Source organism: Myodes glareolus, chromosome 6 (genome assembly GCF_982192425.1).
Source record: "Myodes glareolus chromosome 6, mMyoGla1.1, whole genome shotgun sequence".
Classification (NCBI taxonomy): domain Eukaryota; kingdom Metazoa; phylum Chordata; class Mammalia; order Rodentia; family Cricetidae; genus Myodes; species Myodes glareolus.
In genome coordinates, this window is record NC_142031.1 from 40,092,781 (window position 1) to 40,112,890 (window position 20,110).

At 46.0% G+C, this 20,110-nt stretch overlaps 1 protein-coding gene across 2 annotated transcripts in view; it reads right to left on the reverse strand.

Moving 5' to 3' along the window:
* Positions 1-20,110, reverse strand: part of Reep1 (receptor accessory protein 1) — a 104,819-nt gene that overhangs the window by 19,418 nt on the left and 65,291 nt on the right. For both annotated transcript variants that reach the window (XM_085690707.2, XM_085690708.2), the window contains exons 4-5: positions 15,728-15,848; positions 7,969-8,082 (exon numbers count right to left, since the gene is read on the reverse strand). In XM_085690707.2, coding sequence (XP_085546833.1) covers positions 7,969-8,082; positions 15,728-15,848 — 235 coding nt within the window. The remainder of the gene's footprint in view (positions 1-7,968; positions 8,083-15,727; positions 15,849-20,110) is intronic.

Below are 20,110 nucleotides of genomic sequence, written 5' to 3' on the forward strand. Positions count from 1 at the left end.
GATATCACCGTCTCACCTACACACAAGTGTACTTGGTTATCACCTGTGGCGAGACTGGAGACAATGGAAGATTCTGAGTGTTCAGCTAGGAGAAGGGAATATCTAAGATTCCATTGATCTTTTCTGGAACCATCAAGGATCAATAGCACGGGCACAGTAGGTATTCACTGCGAGATGAAGGTTCCAGAAATAACGGCCCTGTATCACTCGTCCTTTGCAAGAACCAGAGAAAGGGCTACTAGCACAGGCATCCATGGATGGCTAAGCTGTGGTGATTCAGTGAGCAATGGGGTTAGTCAGACCTTAGCCTGTTTACTGTGCTTCTGTGCTCCTTTAATTGTGTGCATTAGAGTTTTTTTTTAAATCTCAGTCTAGAAGTGTGTTAAATCAGAAGCAGTGAACACTCTAAGTGGAAGGCATCATATCCCATTTCACTAGCAAGGTTTCCTTTCTTAGTGGTACTTGAGTTAACGACGTCTAGGTAATGAAAAGAGCTGCACTTCTCTGAGCAGCTTTCGATAAATATCCAGACTCCCCGCAACACGCTCTCCATGGCATCTATCCTGCTCCCTGTTCTCCACGTAAATGCACTTAACTCTGGGCATTGTCTGCTGGTCTTCCCCTCCAGACAGTTTACTATTGCAGTCTTGACTCCACCTTTCTACTTGACACACATTAGGGCCAAGGAGCTGGAAATCATCAGCATGTGGGCATCTATCATGTTGCTGCCTGAGAGAAGTGGCTACAGGGAACCACCCACCCCACTCCTATCTATCAGCCAGGGGCCCAGACCTGAGGGGCATTCTGTTGGACACGCCTTGGGATGTATTCACAAGAGTAGGACACAGGGACAGGTCACATACCTGTGAGGCAAAGTGCTCCAGGGGAGAGCCCCTTCTGGGGAACTTGGTTGTGAAAATATGTGGACCATGTGGAAAGAGGGCTTTTGGTCTTTTTGGCTGTTTTGAGACAGGGTTTCATGATGTAGCTCAGGCTGACTTAAAACTCTTTGTGTAGATCAGGTTAGTCTTGAACTCACAGAAATCTGCCTGCCTCTGCTTCTCGAGTGCTCGGATTAAAGACATATGCCACCATGCCTGGTTGTTTTTATTTTTTTTAAGACAGGGTTTCGTGTATCCAGGTTGACCTCAAACTTGCTAAGTAGCCAAGGATAGTTCTGAACTTCTAATCTTCCTGCCTTCATTCTCGACCACTAGGAGGAACCAAAACCACACTTATTTTATGTAGTACTAAGGATATGAACCCAAGGATTTGTGCATGCTAAGCAAGCACTCAACTGACTTGACCACACCCCCAGCCTAAGATAGCTATATTTGTTGGGCAGTTTTTAATAAGTTTTGGATGGGCTGAGTTACGCATTGCCAGTGCCCATGACTGTATCTGTCTGGTGGAAGCACGGCTCCAGGTGACAGGCTTTACCGGGGGCTAGGGCTAGGGGTGACCTCACCCTCTTTTATCCCTTTTGCATCTTGCATAAGGCTCACACACTCTTTTAGGGAAGCAGTGCAACTGAATTTCCAGCAACACAGAGCAATCTCCAAGATGACCCCGAGGACCTCATTTTGTGAATACGGGGATTCTGTGACAGTGACAAAGGTCTTCAATCCAAAACAATGCAGGCAGTTTTGGTTTGGTTTTAACTTTTACTTATTTTATGTGTATTGTTGTTTTTGCCTACATGTATGTGCACCACGTTTATGTCCGGTGCCCATGGAGGCATTGGATGTAGTTAAAGATGTTTACAAGCTACTACACGGATGCTAGAAACTGAACCTGGTTCTCAACCACTGAGCTATCCCTCTAGCTCCTATTTTTCATTTTGGAGACAGGGTTTCATATAGCCCAGGCTAGCCTCAAGCTCACAATGTAGTTGAGGTAACCTTGAGCTCCCCATTATCCTTCCCCCACTTCCTAAGTGTTAGGATTGCAAGTGTGCACCACCATGGCCCATGTATTTAACTGAAATTAAACCAGAACGGAGAGGTAAAGCAGGTACTTTCAGAAATGGAACAATTTAGGGCCCTGAGCAGGGAGGGAGCCACCACGTCACAGGGGAAGGTGCAGCCGAGTGTGAACTCTAGCTCACCTCATTTCCCCCGAGCACCCAGTGCTCACCTTGGATGACCGTGAGGATAAAAGGGAACAGTTTTAGTGAAACAGGCAATCGGCAGCAAAGCCACTGACAGAACCGCATTTCCCAGGGGTAATTCAAGAAGAGGGAGGGCTTCCTGCTAACCCTCACGGCACAGCCAGCCCACTGACAGCTTCCCCACCTCAGCATGCCACACAGAGAGCAGGCTTTATTTAGGACATAAAACTGGATTAACAAACAAAACAGAAAGAGATGGGGATTTCTACCAGGAGAGCATCAGTACAAATTCAGTTCATTCTTCAGGCATTAAACAAAGGGGGTGAGGCTGAGTAAGTTAGTCACATGTTAGAGGCTGTCAGGTGAACACTCTAACAGGCTCTGGTATGACGACAATGTTCAGCCAGCCTGTGTGTCTGGCACGGAGTCACACATGCCACACAGAGGTGTCGGGGCAGCAAGACACCTGCCTCTGATCCAGACCAGAGGCTGGCCGGTAGAGACAGCTGGCGGGCCTCTCTACCAGGCTGGATCGGTTTGGAGTTAGTCACACCTCTCAACAGGGTTACCTGCCCTTCTCTGACGTCCAAAGAGGAGACAAAATGAAAGAGTCGAGCCACCTGATAAAAGGTAAAAGGGATACAAAAAAAGAAAAAGAAGAAGAAGAAAAAGCCATGGGCACAGGCCAGCAGAGATTGAAGAAGTCATGTGATCCTCATTTCTTTTCTCCTTCGCTCACTCACTGCTCAGCTCTTGCATTGCTCTGTTCACACACAACAACGCTGGGAATACTGACAAAACTCCACGAAGTCCTGAAGAGGAACGGACGCTGGTGTGAAGTGGCTCCTGCTTCCAAGGACCTCAGTCAGACTGGGGCATCAAGACAGAAATTTGTACAAGAGACCGCATGGCCAAGTTGACATAGCATGCAGCGGTCTGGGTGGAAGGACAACATGGCTGGTCTGATGGAGGCCTCACACAGGAGGGAAGGGCGGAGGACAGAACTAAGTTCTCTACTGAAGGTTCTGGAGTAGTGCGTGAAAAGCAACAAAGGACAGTAGGATAGGGAGAACCTTCTAGAAACAGTTTGTGGACTATGCTGAGGGCAGCTCTAATATCCCAGTGTATTTCTCTCCCGTTTTTATTTTCATTTTGCAGCTGGGAACAGGGATGTCTGGAGTAAGATCCACTTCCTGAGCTCTGTTTTGAGAAGTACCCTTAAATGAGAAATAACAGGCAAAACCAAACTGCCTGGTAAGCCAGATTCCTGTAACAGGTCATCCAAATTGGGCCTCCCCAGGAAACAGGTTCAGGACCCTTGGGACCCTGAGCTCTCTAGAAAGTTGTCTCAGCTGAAAATTCTGCCTGCCCTGTGCATCCTTCAGAGATCTTTCTCCAGTCCCCATTCACTGAATGCTCTCTGGCACCTAGGTAACAAATTCCAGTCATTTCTGAAGCTCACCCCTTTCCACTCCTCAAATCCTAACCTTGCAGCATCCTTCCTCCTTCCCCTCTCTCTGCCCTTCTCACACGGACCACTGCAGTAGCCATCCAAGCGGCTGACTGCTCTTCCCCCTTCCTGTTGAGGCTTGTGCAGCCCAGCTGTGGTCCCAGCTCCCAGTCCCATCTTTCTCTTTCCATTCCTTCTTGTGTTACACCTACAGGACCATTTTCTCATCATTCTAGACAGAGAAACTCTGAGTACTATTCTTTTTAAGATTGACTGGGAATAAAACAAATGAATGAGAAAACATAATTTTATTTCCCAGTGAAGGGCGCCCATCTATTCAGAGAGTGGACTGTGGCCAAAACTTGACTAACCCGTGGTCACAGATCACAACTGCAGGCAAAGTGTGAGTTTCTAGTAGCAAGTCAAGAGAGCAGATGGCATTCGTGGTGTGGAAACCGGGCTGCCCAGGGAAAGGACGAAGGAACAGGAGCCGTTGCATGGGTGCTGCTGTAGGCAAGAGCTCCCATTGGTGAGCACAAGAGGGGAGCATCCCGCCAAAGCCGGAGTAGCTGCAGGTGAAAGAGCGAAACACGACCAACGAGAACCCAAGGATGTTCAGAGGGCTCGAGGCAGCTGCCCAATAGTGTCTTCCCCATGATGGAAATATGCTGTGCCTGTGCCAGCCACTGGCCAGCCAAGGATCTCAATTCCAGGACCACTTCATTTCAAGTAATTTATATTGAAATAAGACCCAATGTGGCAAGTGACATTGTACTGGACATAATGGGGCTGGAGGAATGAAAAGGGTGGTGTAGATTTCACATCAACTAAAGATTTTTGTTTGTGTTTTTCAATACAGGATCACTAAGTAGCCCAGGCTGTTTTGGAACTTACTATGTAGACCAGGCTGGGATTGAACTCACAGAGATCCACCTGCCTCTGCATCCTAAGTGCTGGGACTAAACTTGTGTGCCACCAAGACCAGCATGCCAATTAACTATAAAACTAAACATTTTTGTTTCTATTATTTAACTCTTCTTCTTGAGATTTTATTTTTAATTTATATATACTCATCTGACTGTATATAGTCTGTGTACCATGCCTATGCTGTGTCTACAGATGCCAGAGGCAGATGCCAGAAGAGGGCACCAGATGCCCTGGGAGTTATTATATATAGATGGTTGTGAGCTGCCATGTGGGTGCTGGAAATTGACCTGGGTCCTCTGGAAGAGCAGTCAGCGCCCTTACCTGCTGAGCCATCTCTGCAGCCCCTTCTGGTTATTTTCTAAAGGAAAAATGAAGGAAAGAAGGAAGGCACAGTCCCGTGGCTCAAGAAACCAGCAATCTATGGGCAGAAAAGATGGCTCTGTGGTTAAGTAGCGCAGACTCCTCCTGCAGAGGATCTGAGTCCAGCTTCCAGAACTCATGCCAAGTGGCTCACAGCCTCCTGGAACTCCAGCAGGAAATCATACACCTTTGGCCTTTGTGGGCAACACCATTTATGTGCAAATACCTACCTACATACAAATATATACATGTAATTTAAAATAAGTTTATAAGTAAAGAAGTTAATAATCTAATTTAAAAAATGGGGCTCCTGTACGGAGGAGGAGCAACACACAAGCACATGAGTGCCAACGACACCTCCACCCCAACACATTGAAAATTACCTGCAGGACAATCTCTAATTCACAGAATGAAAGTCTGTCTTAGGGCATTTCTCTTCAATGGCTGACTTTAATAGCAGGGCTGGTAATTAGGGCTGTCCCAAGGACACATCTTCAGGGGAACTAAAGCAACTTTGTTTTTCAAGTCAAATGAGGAGTTAAAAAGAAAAGTTTGTCTAGTAAGTCTAAGAAGGAACAGGTAGATGGGACCTAGTGCAGCGGGCAAGTTTCAATGGGAGTAAGGTGTTCTGAACGCCTCCTGATTGCAGAACTTTGGTTCAGTTCTTTCTTCTCACTGGGGCCTTCCGTTAATGTGAGAATGAGCTCTCTGGACAACTGACTTTCAAGAGAATAGTTTTTAAAAAAGAGAGATTATCAATTCTAGACTTTTAAAGAATTGGAACTGTCTTCCTTCAGCATGGAACCATGGGCTATGAAATAGGAAATAGAGGAAAAAAGTCAGCAAGGCCATGGGGACAGAAAGCCAAGTTTTGGAGAAAATGGTATGGACAGGGATAATCAGCAAACAGAAAGTTCCCATGTCTGACTTTTTTATTTTAGTTTTTCTAGTTTCAAGATAAAAATAACAGCACTATATAGAAATAAGAAATTATATTTTCATAATGATATGGTTTATGAAGCTCAAAACATTTTTGCATTTGTTTGTGTGTGTGTGTCCACATGCACATGCTTGGCACACATGCAGAGGTCAGAGGTCAACTTTCAACAGTTGGTTCCTTCGTTCTACTATATGGGTTTCAGGATCATCATAAGCTTAGCAACAAAAGCCTTGACCACTGAACACCTCAGTGACCTAGACTTATAAAGATGTCCATACTTCATGAAGATAAAGCATCCTCCACAGGTATTAATTTTACTAAGGAAGGTTGCTCAGAGCCCAATATTGTTTTAATTTTAAAATGCTTATCGTATGGATGTTTTGCCTACACGTATGTCTGTGCGCCATGAGCACACTGGGCCTCTGAGGCCGGAATAGGGCATTGGATTCCTTGGGACTGGAGTCCCAAAATCTTCTGAGCTGTGGTGTGGGTACTGGGAACTGAACCTGGGTCCTCGGGAAGAGGTGCTCTTACTCACTGACCCATAATGTACCCAAAAGACCTTTCTTCTTCCATGCATAGCTCTTAGTATCCAGGGAACCATGGAAAAATGGACGAAAGAGCATCAGAAGGGTTGGGGACCAATTCCTTGGTCACATAACCTGGTAGAGGAATTTGCAGTTCCACTGTGGCATAGATGCACGCTGTACAATGATGTCTTGGTCCACATAGGGACACACACACACACACACACACACACACACACACACACCACGACCCTCCACTCCCACAGCTCTTCTCATCTTCAAGGTTAATGTTCTAAGGTATTACATTTGCACCACAGGAAAAATACAGAAATAAACTGTTTTAACCTCAGTTACCCATGTTTTCTACTCTGGATGGGACTCCAGGCAGTGACCTATCCAAAGCTGAATGCTTAAAATCATCTGGGGACCTTATTAAGAACAGAGATCCATGGGCCCAGCAGGCTTACTGCCTGAGGTTCTGATTCAGCACTGCTTAAAATCAAAGCCTCCTAGGTGGTTCAGGCATGAAAGCCAGATCTGGACCCATAGCGAGTGAGTCATCCTCCGACACAGTTGGGTGCTGTCCACTGTCGCTATGGAAACCACTGATGGAGAACTCTGTCTGACTGAAGTTTTGGATTTTATTATTACTTTTAAAAGCACATATCTGCTTCAAAAAATAGAGGGCATTATTTTTGGAGGAGAAGATGGGTTTTCTCTCCCTAGATATTTATAGTTAGTGAGAAAAAGCAAGGCTTCCACAAAGCAGGACATTTTTCTCATTTAAAACCACTGGACAGAGAGAGGAAATCTTTTGCCACTCAAACCATGGAAGGAACTGACAAGGCGTCGTTCCCTGAGGAGAGCTCTCGAGCATCTGGACGTCCCTCAGACAGGGTGATTGGCTGGAGGAGCCTCTCACACCTCAGCTTCAGGTTGGTTAGAGTACTTTTCTTTCCCCCAAGATTCATTTTATTTTTAATTATGTGCACGTCTGTGTGTGGATCCACATATGACCACTGAGGCCTGAAGAAAGCATCCACGCTCCTCCTGGAGCTGGAGATGTGGCAACTGTGAGCCACCTGACTTCTGGGACCGAAACTTGGGTCCTCTGCAAGAGTAGCATGTGCTCCCAAGTGCTGAGCATCTCTCCAGCCCAGGTTGGGGGTTTGTCACCTGTGATCCACAGGGAGCTTCATGGGCTCTGGGAAACTCTTGCTGTTACATATCATGTATGTATGTATGTGTGTATGTGCATTTGCATATATATGGAAGAAGGGAGAATGCTCTGGAGGCAAAATTCACCATCTTTTCGCTATCATAGTTTTTGGTTTTTTGTTGGTTTTTTTTTTTTTTGAGTCAGGGTTTTCCTATGTAACCTTGACTGTCCTGAAACTCACTCTGTAGACCAGGCTGGCCTTGAACTCACAGAGATCTGCCTGCCTCTGCCTCCCAAGCGTTGGGATTAAAGACTTGCTCAGCTACCACCCAGCTCCCCAGCATGTTTTTAAAGGGACCTTCGAATATAAAGATAAAGGGGTGCCAACTGGTCTTTAGCCTATCCTGTGCAATTCACACAGGTGACAGGCAGAGGCAACCAAGGGGCCTAGGGTGTGGAGCAGCCCTGGTAGTCAGACCCCGCATGGTACTGTACCTTAGAAGCAGCCATCACAGCTGCTGTGGCTGCCACGTTCAAGCCCCTCTTCCCGAAGTGCACAAGGGCGTCGTAACTTCGATCTTTTGCTTGGACCAGGCAGTCATCAATTTCCTGTCAGAGGAGAAGCAGAGGCACACTGAACTGACAAGCTCAAATACACCCCTTCTCAACCTCTCTTCCCAAGTATGGGCTTGGCAGCTCGCCTGATAGCTGGCTCTCACTGGCCTGTGATGTCATGGATACTTTGAAAATGTGTTCATAGATGGAGGATGGAGAAAGACAGGCTAGTTATGGCCAAGTGCAAAGAGAATTCTGAGTAAGTAAAAACAGAGCAACTCACTGACCCAGCAAGGCCCTGAGTTGTCTCTAAAGTTCCTCTAAGTTCCAGGGATGCAGAAATCCTGCCTTTCCCTGAGAAGCTGTTCAACAAGACAGACCGACAGAATCCGGCATAACAGAATGCCACAAACAAAGCTTTGGTCTCAGACCTCAGCTAGTCGGTGGCAAAACTCAGGGTTTGTTTTTCTATTTTGGGGGGGATTTATTTCATATATATGAGAGTTTTGCCTCCGTGTACATGTGCATACCATGAGCATGCAGTACCTGTGGAGGTCAAAGGATGTCGGGTTCCTATAGTTACAGATGGCTGTGAGGCACCACCTGAGTGCTAGAAGCAGGCAGTGCCCTTTACTGCTGAGCCATCCCTCCAGCTCCTCTACACAGTTTGCTTTTCTGGAAAAGGACAATAACGATGGTGTTTCCCTTGTGGTACATGGTGAGGGCTAACAAGGCAAGCGTCTTGGCTATCACATGTGACAGCCTCCAGCATCCTCTTCATCCTCAAGAAAGGCGATGGGAAATTTGCCTGATTGCCTCATGTGTGTACTGATAGGAGAAAGTGGATATGGAAAAAAACAGGCATTCATTTTGTGGATAAAGGAGATTTTAACAGATGCTGAAATAAAAGGACTTGAAGTCGTCTGCTGTCACACAGCCAGGGAAAGGCAAGGCGGTAAACCATTCTGGGGTCTCCCAACCAAAGCCAACGACAGTATGCTAGTTTAGCTTGATTCTGGATCACCTCTAGTGTATTCTGGTTATCTTTGTTTTGTGCTTTTCGTTGTTCTGAGAAAGTGGGTGTTTGGCAGGCACTGCGGCTCATTTCAAAGCTCAGTAAGGTGTGTGCCATCAGTCTTGTTTGGTGCTCTGCTCGCTAGTTAGTGAAGTTTCCTTTGTTTGGGGTGGGGGCGGGTGTCAGCACCCCAGCTGTGGTCCCTGTTCACGGCCTCCCCAGGAGGTCCCAGCCTCTGTGATCTAGAAGACTAGGGGAGTGATGCTTGGCAGGTCTGAAGACACACCGCATTTCCTCCACTCCACAGGAGACAGCGTCAAGGAAGACAGTATTCAGGAAAGGAGAGAAGAGGGACTGACAGCCAAGTCAGGAGGGATCCAGTTCTCTAACCCCACCTTTCTGAGACAGGAGGAGCTGTGGGCTTCCAAAGGGGATGTTCAGGGCTGTCTACAGATGCTCAATTAATTGGCCTCTCCCCCAAGCCTTCCTGTACAGGAAGTCCAAAGCACTGAACGTCAGAAACTGCAGACACTGACATACCAGAACTTTGTGTTTGGCCATTTTCTCGGTGCTTGACAGAAACGACTCAACTCGAAGAAGGAAGGATTATTTTTTCTGATGGTTTGAGATGGTACAGTCCATCGTGGTGGGCAGGACACAGTGACAGGACTGTGCAAGGTCACAGTACAAGAACACGTGACAGCTGTTTCTTACATGGCACAATGAGGAACCAGAGATCTCAGCGTACCAGAACCAGAGGCAGATAGAAACTTGAATTCCTGTCCCACAACCTACATTTGCCCCTTACACCCCATGTCCAAAAGATTCCACAGCCTCCCATAACAGCACTGCCAGCCGCGACCAGCTCCTCAAACACGGGAGACTATAGGGGATATTTCACATCCAAGATATGACAGACTCCTACTACACAATTGTTAGAAAATGATGTAATTAATGAATTAAACACTGTTAGAATCATTTAGCCCAGTAATCCTACTCTTGGGAATTCATTTCAAGATATAAGAAGGAACTGAACAAACTCGATGTAACAGGAAGAAAATTGGAATAATCTCAATATCTAGTAGAAGGAAACAGTTTCTCTCACTGTGGGCCATTAGAAAGACCATGCAGATATGAACTACAGTCAGTGTTTACTATTACAGAATATAAGTAAGTCTTTGCTTGAGATTCATTCCTATTCATTTATTTACCTAGTGTGTGTGCTGTTTGCGTGTTAGGGAGGGGAGATGTGTGCACCCATGCATGCACATTGGGTATCTCCCTCTATTGCTCTCTACTTCAATAAAGATGTTAAATCTACAGTCATTTACTTTGTGCATGTGTGGAAGTGGTGGGTCAGAATACAACCTCTCTCCCGCCTGGGTTTTGGAGCTCAAACTCAAGATTGTTAGATTTGATGGCCAGGGTATTTATCCTGTGGACAATTTAACTGGCCTTCTATACCTTTGTCTTTGAGACAAGATCTCTCATTGAACCTGGAGCCCACCACGTTGGCTAGACTAGATCTCTCATTGGACTTGGAGCCCACCACGTTGGCTAGACTAGATCTCTCATTGGACCTGGAGCCTACCACGTTGTCTAGACTAGATCTCTCATTGGACCTGGAGCCCACCACGTTGGCTAGAGTAGATCTCTCATTGGACCTGGAGCCCACCACGTTGGCTAGACTAGATCTCTCATTGGACCTGGAGCCCACCATGTTGGCTAGAGTAGATCTCTCATTGGACCTGGAGCCCACCACGTTGACTAGACTAGATCTCTCATTGGACCTGGAGCCCACCACGTTGACTAGACTAGATCTCTCATTGGACCTGGAGCCCACCACGTTGGCTAGACTAGATCTCTCATTGGACCTGGAGCCCACCATGTTGGCTAGAGTAGATCTCTCATTGGACCTGGAGCCCACCACGTTGGCTAGACTAGATCTCTCATTGGACCTGGAGCCCACCACGTTGGCTAGACTAGATCTCTCATTGGACCTGGAGCCCACCACGTTGGCTAGAGTAGATCTCTCATTGAACCTGGAGCCCACCACGTTGGCTAGAGTAGATCTCTCATTGGACCTGGAGCCCACCATGCTGGCTAGAGTAGATCTCTCATTGGACCTGGAGCCCACCACGTTGGCTAGAGTAGATCTCTCATTGAACCTGGAGCCCACCACGTTGGCTAGAGTAGATCTCTCATTGGACCTGGAGCCCACCATGTTGGCTAGAGTAGCTGACACTGAGCTCCTGGCATCCACCTGTGTTTACTACCCCTCCCCACCCCCCAGTGCTGGGGTTACAGGCACATACCATGCCAGTCTTTTACATGCTCTGGGGATATGAACACAGGTCCTCATACTTGCAAAGAACTGAGTCATCTTCTACCTTTTTGTTTTTCCAAGACAGGGTTTCTCTGTGTTGTAGCTTTGGAGCCTATCCTGGAACTCACTCTGTAGACCAGGCTGGCCTCTAACTTACAGAGAGATCTGCCTGCCTCTGCCTCCAAAGTGCTAGGATTCAAGGTGTGTGCCACTACTGCCTGGCTGAGCCATCTTCTTGAATACAAATATTTTATTTATATTAAGATTGATTGATTGATTTAGAGATGGGATCTCGAGTAACTCAGGCTGGCCTGGAAGGCACTACGTAGTTTAGGATGACCTCTGAACTTTTGAACCTTCTGAGTGCTGGGATTACAGGTGTGTGCCACCCTGCCTGACTTTAGACAGTACTGAAGATAGGCTCTGGGCTTTGTGCATGCTGGGCAAGCATGCATCAGCTGACCTATCTTCCCAGTCCTCTATGTTCAGTTTTCTGTTTGTTTGTTTCTGAGATGGGATCTTCTTATGTTGACTGCACTAGTCTTGGACTCCTTAGCTCAACAGACTTTCCTTCCTTATTCTTGCAAAGCTCTGGGACTACAGTGTGAGCCATTGTTCCCAGCTCAGTTTTGACAACTATGAGAAGAGAGTCTATATAAAATGGTAAACAGCATGTTCAGAGATCTTATTTGCAGAATGACAGGGGCTAAGCATGCTTTTTTTAAGAAAAAAAAATAAAATGAAGGTTGAACTGATGACAACTTATGCTGGAGAGGTTGTGGGGAAAAGGGAACACTTTTGCATTGCTGGTGGGAATGCAAGCTGGTACAGCCCCTGTGGATGTCAGTGTGGTGATTTCTCAGAAAATTAGGAAACAACCTTCCTCAAGACCCAGTAATACCACTTTTGGGTATATATCCAAAGGATGCTCACAAGGGCATGTGCTCAACTATGCTCATAGCAGCTTTGTTTGTCATAGCCAGAACCTGGAAACAACCTAAATGCCCCTCGACCAAAGAATGGATAAGGAAAATGTGGTACCTTTACACAACGGAGTACTACACAGCAGAAAAAAATGACAGTTTTTTGAAGTTTGCAGGCAAATGGATGGAGCTAGAAAACATCATTTTGAGTGAGGTAACCCAGACGCAGAAAGACAATTACCACATGGACTCACTCATAGGTGGTTTTTAAACATAAAGCAAAGAAAACCAGCCTACAATTCACAATCCCAGAGAACCTAGACAATAATGAGGACCCTAAGAGAAACATACATGAACCTAATGTACATGGGAAGTAGAAAAAGACAAGATACCCTGAGTAAATTGGGAGCGTGGGGAACATGGGAGAGGGTTGAAGGGGAGGGGAGAGTCAGGGAAGAGAGCAGAGAAAAATGTAGAACTCAATAAAAATCAATAAATTTTTTAAAAAAATAAAAAATAAAGGTTAAGTTTGGATAGTTAATTAATTGATTTGCTTTTTGAGAGAAGAGCTGCTTGCTCCTGGCTGGCCTGGGACTCCCTGTGTAGACTACTCTTGTGTCAGGAAAACTCACCTGCTCCTTCCTTCTGAGCACTGGAACTAGAGGCATGTGATTTGGGAGGAGTTAAATTATTAATCTTTTTTATTTTTTAAAAATTATGCAACTGTTTTATCAATAAAGATAAATAACATCTTTATATAATTTCACCACTTTTTTGAGACAGGATCTCACTATGTAGCTCAGGCAGGCCTCAAACTTGTAATCTTCCTGCCTTTGCCTCTTGAGAGTGAGGATTACAGGTGTGAGTCAGTGTGCCCAGCCATTATGTTCAAACATGTGCAAACACACACTTTTTAAACAAAACGAGTACTTTCAGACATCCTTGTCAACAGTATTGTCATTGGTGTGTTAAGGATGTGACTGATGGGCTGGGGACATAGGCCATTGGCAGAACATTTGCCTAGCATTCATGAGTCCCTGGGCTCAATCTTTAGTACCATAATAAAGAAGGACTGTTACTGACCGTGGTGTGTGTGTGTGTGTGTGGTGTGTGTTCACTTATTTATGCATGTGTGTGTACATATGTGCACACAATGGAAACCATATCTCTACCCCTCTACCTTCCATTTTTTGAGACAGAGTCTTCACTGAACTCACTGATGTGGCTAGACTTCCACACAGGGATTTCCAGGGATCTATCTGTCTCCATGCCTCCCCCAGCCACCAGGGCTGGGTTACGGGCAGGCACTCCAAGCCGGTCTTGTCCTGTGGGTGGGCGGGGTGAGAACTCAGGTCCTCACACTTGCACAGCAAACACTTCACTGATGGAACCAACTTTCCAGCCCCAGTGGTACTGAGATGATACCTTGGTATATTTTTTAATTATTTGACTTTAGTGAATTCATTTGCCAGTTTAGTCTTTTTGTGGAATCCTTAGGTTTTTCTATATATAGAATCAGATTATATGTAAGCAGAAGTGGTAGACTTCTCTTCCTGTACGTATGTCTTTTTTTTATTTATCCTGCCTTACTGCTCTACGGAGAGACTTTCCAATACTATAAGAAGAGGAATAGTGTAGGTGGATACATACTTGTCTTATCTGAGACATAAACACAAAACTGAAAACTTCTCCCCAATCAGATATAATACTGGCAGTGAGTTGTCATACATGAGGTTTATATGTATAGGTTTATATGTTTATAGGTTTCATGTATACTCCTTCTGTATGGAATTTTGATAGCTTTGTTGAGAATATTGAGTTCTGTTTTTATTTTTAGATTTATCTGTTTTATCTTTTTGCGTGTAAGTGTTCTGCCTGCACGTATGTGTAAACATCACAAGCGTGTGTGGTGCCTGCAGAGGTCGGAAGAGGATGTCAGATCCCCTGGAGCTGGAATTACAGATGGTTGGAAGCTACCATGTGAGTGATGGGAAAACCTCAGGTCCTCTGGAAGAACAACAAGTGCTCTTAACTGCTGAGCATCTCTCCAGCCCAAGGAATACTGAATTCTATCAAATGCTTTTTCCTGCATCTGCTGAGGTAACTGTAGATTGAACCAATCAGATATTGCTGTAGTCCTGATAGTAGTAAGATATGAAATTAATCCATATGCTCATCGTTGGATAAATGAGGAAACATGGTATATATCCATAATGGAAAATTACTCAGCTATAATACAGAAAGATAATCTTTCTAAGGAAAATGGGCCACAGGGGAGGATGCCGAGTAAAGTGAAATTAGCCAGACCCAGAAGTACAAGCGCCATGTTTTCTTTCCTGTGTGGATGCTAAAATAGTGAGTTTGGACGCAGAGTTCAAGAGAAGGAGAGGAGACAAGGGACACGGGAAGCTGGGCAGCACTACGGACAGAAGTAATGAGCGCCAGTGTTCTGAAACCGCGGAGTGACAGGAGTTCACAGTGAGCGGGAAGAGAGACAGAGGAGGTGGAGGCTTCACAGACAAAATGAAAGCGAGAAAGAACTAATTACCCCGATTTGCTCAGCACACATTGAACAAATGCTGAAATATCGCACTGTACCTCATAAATATGTTCAATTACTACATACTAATAATTTTTTTAGAGATGTATAAGGAGAGAGTAACACTACCTTGATTTGATCAGCACAATTAAATGCATGTATAAGATTATCATGCAGTACTCCATGGATACTTACAATTAGAATAACAAAAGTACAATTTGAAAAATAATTGGGGAGGGGACTGTTTAGCCTTGTCTGGCCTGGAACTCATTTTGTAGAGTGGGCTGGCCTCAAACTCGCAGAGATCCATCTACCTCTGCTTCCTGAGTGCTGGGATTAAAGGCATTCAACATCATGCCCTGCTACTAAAGTGCTTTTAAAAAAGGCATGAGGACTGAGGACAGTGGTGCAAGCCCTAACCCAGCACATGGGGGGCTAAGGCAGGAGAATCATGAGCTATATTGTGAATTCAGAGATAGTCTAGGCTACAGAATGAGACCCTATCTCAAAAGAGAGAGAGAGAGAGAGAGAGAGAGAGAGAGAGAGAGAGATGGACTGATAAGAAGGCTCAGCAGACAGAGGTACTTGCCAAGCCTTACAACCTGAGTCCAGTTCTTAGGATACTTATGGTGGAAGGAGAGAACCATTGGTCTCCATGCAAGTTGTCCTCTGATCTTCCTGTGTGCCACGGCATGTACGTGCCCACATACAATAAGTGAAAGAGAGAGGATGTGTGTGTGTGTGTGTGTGTGTGTGTGTGTGTGTGTGTAGCTGTTAAAGGAAACAGCTTACCTGCTGAAGTAAAGAGGAACCACAAGGGGTCTCCTGTAACAGAACAGTTCTTTCTACACAGAACTTTGATTTATTTTTTGCTTGCTAGAAGTAGTGTCAATTACCTTTTCTTTTGAAGACAGTGTGGGATGAACAAACTTCCTGTACAGGAGGCTGGATCCTTTTGTATAGGGAGAGAGCAGCCAGGCTACAAATGCTATTTTTAGTTCATAATAGAATGGGAACCTGGAAAGACAAGAAAAATACACTTTTCATTCCATTCTCAGAAGCACCGCCTGAGGCCCGCGTGGAAAGGGCCATGGATGGCATGGGTGCCTCCCACCTTACACAGAAGAGGTTCCTCATCCTCCACCTGTGGAAGGCATGTGCACCCACATGCACATCTACACACCCAAGACCTCTCCCTGAAAGCCAATTCATGTTTTGTTTTGTTTCTGTTTCCCAAGAAGAACAGGAAGGCAGGTTCCCTCCAGCAATTGCAGCATGGCTCTGCCTGACAGCAGCTGGCAGCAGAAACTGCAGGGCGATTGCTCACTGCGGTTTGCATGTGGATCCAGCTGCAGCTGTGGGCTCAGAAGGTCAAGATTGTATCTGGGCATGTCATTACTCATCCTTCATTATGTATGGCCAGGAGACACAGAGATCAGGGGAGTTACAGCAGGGTGAAGCTAGCAGGGTCTCCACACTGGCCAGGTACCTCCCTTTCTTGTCTCAATAGAGACAGAGAGGGGAGCCCGCCTCCTACCAAGCAGGAGAATCTGACTTACTCTATTCAACTCAAAGGCAGGCACAGAGATCGTAATCTTTTCTTGTGTGTGCCAAAAGAAAGAAGAGTGTGGGGTATGAAGTAACACACGATCCTGGCCTCCTACACACCCGCGAGCCCATTCATTCATGTGTCCCACAAACACTCCCCCTCCACTTATCCATGCCAGCTTAACTTGGCGGTAGAAGGGGAGTGGCCCAGATCCCTGCCATCTCGGAACTTCCAGAAAGAGACAAGATTTTGGCATCTTGGCTGAGGCAGCAGTGAAGTCAGGAGAAGGCTTGCTTTGCGAGTGTGATCCACAGAACCCACACAGAAAGAAAAGGCCAGATGTAGTCACATGTACTTGCAACCCTGGTGCTGGAGAGGCAGAGACAGGCAAATCCCTAGGACATTTTAGCCTCCTCAAGGATGAGCCACAGGCATGGAGACCCAGTCTCAGAAAAAATGTAGATGGATCAGAGGAACCACACCAGAAGCTCTTTTCTGGCCTACAAATACATGAGGCACACATGATGTGCATCCTTAGAAACACCAGTGCTTTAGAAACACTTCCAAATATATACACGCATGCGCGCACACACACACACACACTCACACACCTTCAGAAACACCAACAAACAGAGAAAGAGGATGGAGGTATGAGAAGAGGAAAGGAGAGGACCCGACGTCCTTGAATTTAGGATTGCCTAATAAAATAGCTAGAGACTGACTGATAAAATAATATCAACCTGAGACAAGAGTCATAGTTGGTCATAGTGGGTCTCTGTTACTCTACAGCAAGTTTTTTTAAAAAATGGAAAATCCAAGCCCCCTCAAGTGGATGCAGACCAGTGGGACCATGTAGTAAGTAGGGTTTGACCCATATTTCAACCCCACCACCTCAGTCTCTACCTGGGGCTGTGAATAACCTGGACCATCATATTGTGGCGCTCAGAGGTCGATTACCACGAGTTTTGATTTTCTGTATTCTGACACTGTGACATCCTGAGGCTTTGTTGACCCTGGGGGAAGTGTCCTTACCAGAGCAAGCCAGTTCTTAGAGCTGGCCAAGAATGCCCTCCCCAGCATAAGGTTCTTTCTGAACTTTACTTTTTTCTAATATTTTATTTTAAAATTTTGTGTATGCATGTGTGTAAGCGTGAGTTTATGCATGTAAGTGCAGTGACCATGGAGTCCAGAAGAGGGTACCAGATTCCCCCAGAAGCTAGAGTTACAGGCTGTCATGATCCACCAATATGAATGCTGAGACCCTAACTCCAGTCCTCTGCAAGAGCAGCAAACACTCTTAACCACGGAGCCATTTCTCTAGCACCCTCCCCAATGCCTTTTTATTGCATTTAAAGACAGGGTCTCACTTGTAGTTCCCGTAGCCTAGAACTTATTATGGAGACTAAGCTAGCCTAGAACTCACAGACATCTGCCTGTCCCAGGTACAAATCACCATGCCATCCTCCATTCCTGTTTTTGTAAAAGAAGAAACAGAGACAGTCTTTAAGAAAGGGAAATCACTGCTGGGAGTGAGAGTGGGCTAGTGAGGGAGGAAAGGCTTTTGCTCAGAGTCCTATAGCTACGCACACAGGCCAGTAGTCCAGAGTCTGCAGGATCTTATACTCTGAGCCACTCTGCACTTGCTGGCATTTCCCTAGGAGCAGGACCCAGAGCCAGAGATGCACCTGTATCTCAGAACCATTGGCAATAACAACCCCAAACCCACTCACCTTCCTAGTGCATTCCTTCCCATGGAACTGTGCCCACAGTGAGAGCCACTGTTCCTACCCTCTGCCTCCAGAACCATCCTGGCACCTCCCCTTGTGGCCTTGTATGGTGTGGTGTGGTAAGCCGCACTTCCTGTTTCTAGGGATCTATGAGTTGAATAAATATCTCCCTTCCTATCAGTCATTTTCAGGTTCCCAAGTTGGACCACATCTCCTTAAAAGGAACCTCAGGCATCCTAAAAACAAGATGCAGTGGGCGAGGAGGCCTCTTATGCTAGTCTGAGGGATCAAAAAATAAGTCTTTCCCAGGCATCTTTTCCAGATGAAGGAGCTGAAAATAAAAGCAATCCCTAGCAAGCCATGTCAGAGCCTTTTCAAAGGCATATGCTCCCCACCCTCCCTCCCCATCAGCAGTTCCACCTCACCAAAGCCTGTCTGCTTTCTGCCTCCAGTAGGCTCTTCCTGAATGTTCTCCCAGCAACTGGGGTGGGGGTGGGGAGGGCTCTTTCCTGGCAAAGCTGTTTCATCTTTCACAGCCACAGAAGACTGGGGCTAAGAGAGGGGAGGTGTGATTGAGTCCCCCAGAGTGAAACACACGGGTGATTAATAACGGAGGAACTTTTGTTTTGAAAACAAATTATTTGCCAGCCCAAGGGGAAGGCAACTGAATCCAGCAAGCTCAGACAGACAGTCCCAAGGGCAGCCGTCACACTGCAGCTCTTCTGGTATTATGTAAAAGATATTTTTAAAAGTAGGTCATGCATGCACACAGTTAAGAAACGCTAAAGAATGTAAGCGTATACAGGAGAGTCTCCTTCCCACCACGTCCTCTAGACTTTTTCTTCATCAGTTTCTTGCACATCTTGGACTAGGAGTTAGTCCTGTTCAATCACATAGGAACCTGTGATTCCTTTAGCTGTCTGGTGGTGGCATTGGTCGCCTGGCAGCATCTCTACACTTCCTTCAACACCTTGCTTTCTCTAATCTGCACAGAATCAACAGTATACACTGGGGACTGTCTCATACCAGAACATGGAAAGCTTCGGTCCTCTTCATGGCTTTCTATAGGGGTGCAAGCATCTTCCAGGCAAAGGGATTGATGACAACCTTTGTCTGTTACAAGCCAAGCTTCCAGCACACCTTCCTGTGTGTGGTTCTTTGAATACACATACAAATGCGCAATGGCATGGGGGCTCGGGAGTGAATTATCTGTGTGCACTTTGTAGACAGCAGGCAACTCCATATAGATGGAGAAACGGCATTCTCACTACAGCCAACTAAGAGCCTCTGTCCTAGGCTACATGGTTAGGGTCTGAGGAATGCATATGCCTATCCGACTCTCCCAGGGGCCCCTCAGGACTGCTCAGACTATCTTGATTCTCTGAACCATTTGTTACAGATCGCTTGTTCTTTAGAATCTTTCTGGCATATCCCACCCATGCTGATGCAGCTTTTAAAACCCTCCTGGAAGAAGGCTGGAGAGACATCCTGTGCTTAAGAGCACTCGCTGCCCAAAGGATGGGCATTTGGCTCCCAGCACTGATACTGGGAGGCTCACAACTGCCTATACCTTCATCTCTGGGGATTTTGACACCTTCAGTCCTCTGAGGACCCACATATGCCTGTAATGAATGTATACGCACGCATTCTCTCTCTCTCTCTCTTTCTCTCTCTCTCTCTCTCTCTCTCACACACACACACACACAAATATATTTATAAGAATATCTTTAAAAACAACCATATTTTTTTTTCTGTCTCCACACTTTTTAGTTCATCCCTTGGGCCTCCTCTGTCAGAATAGAGCACATTCCAGCGACAATCAACGTGAAAAGCATTAACACGTGTGGCCTCTCCCACTCTCCCTGTCTCCCGCATGTTCTAGCCCAGGGCAGCCCATCCTTATCGCTGGACTAGGGCCCTGAAGTATGGTGGGAAGCTGGTGTAGGAATGCAACAACTCCAGAGATAAGGGACCGCCTGCTCCTCCAGGACCGGATGCTTACA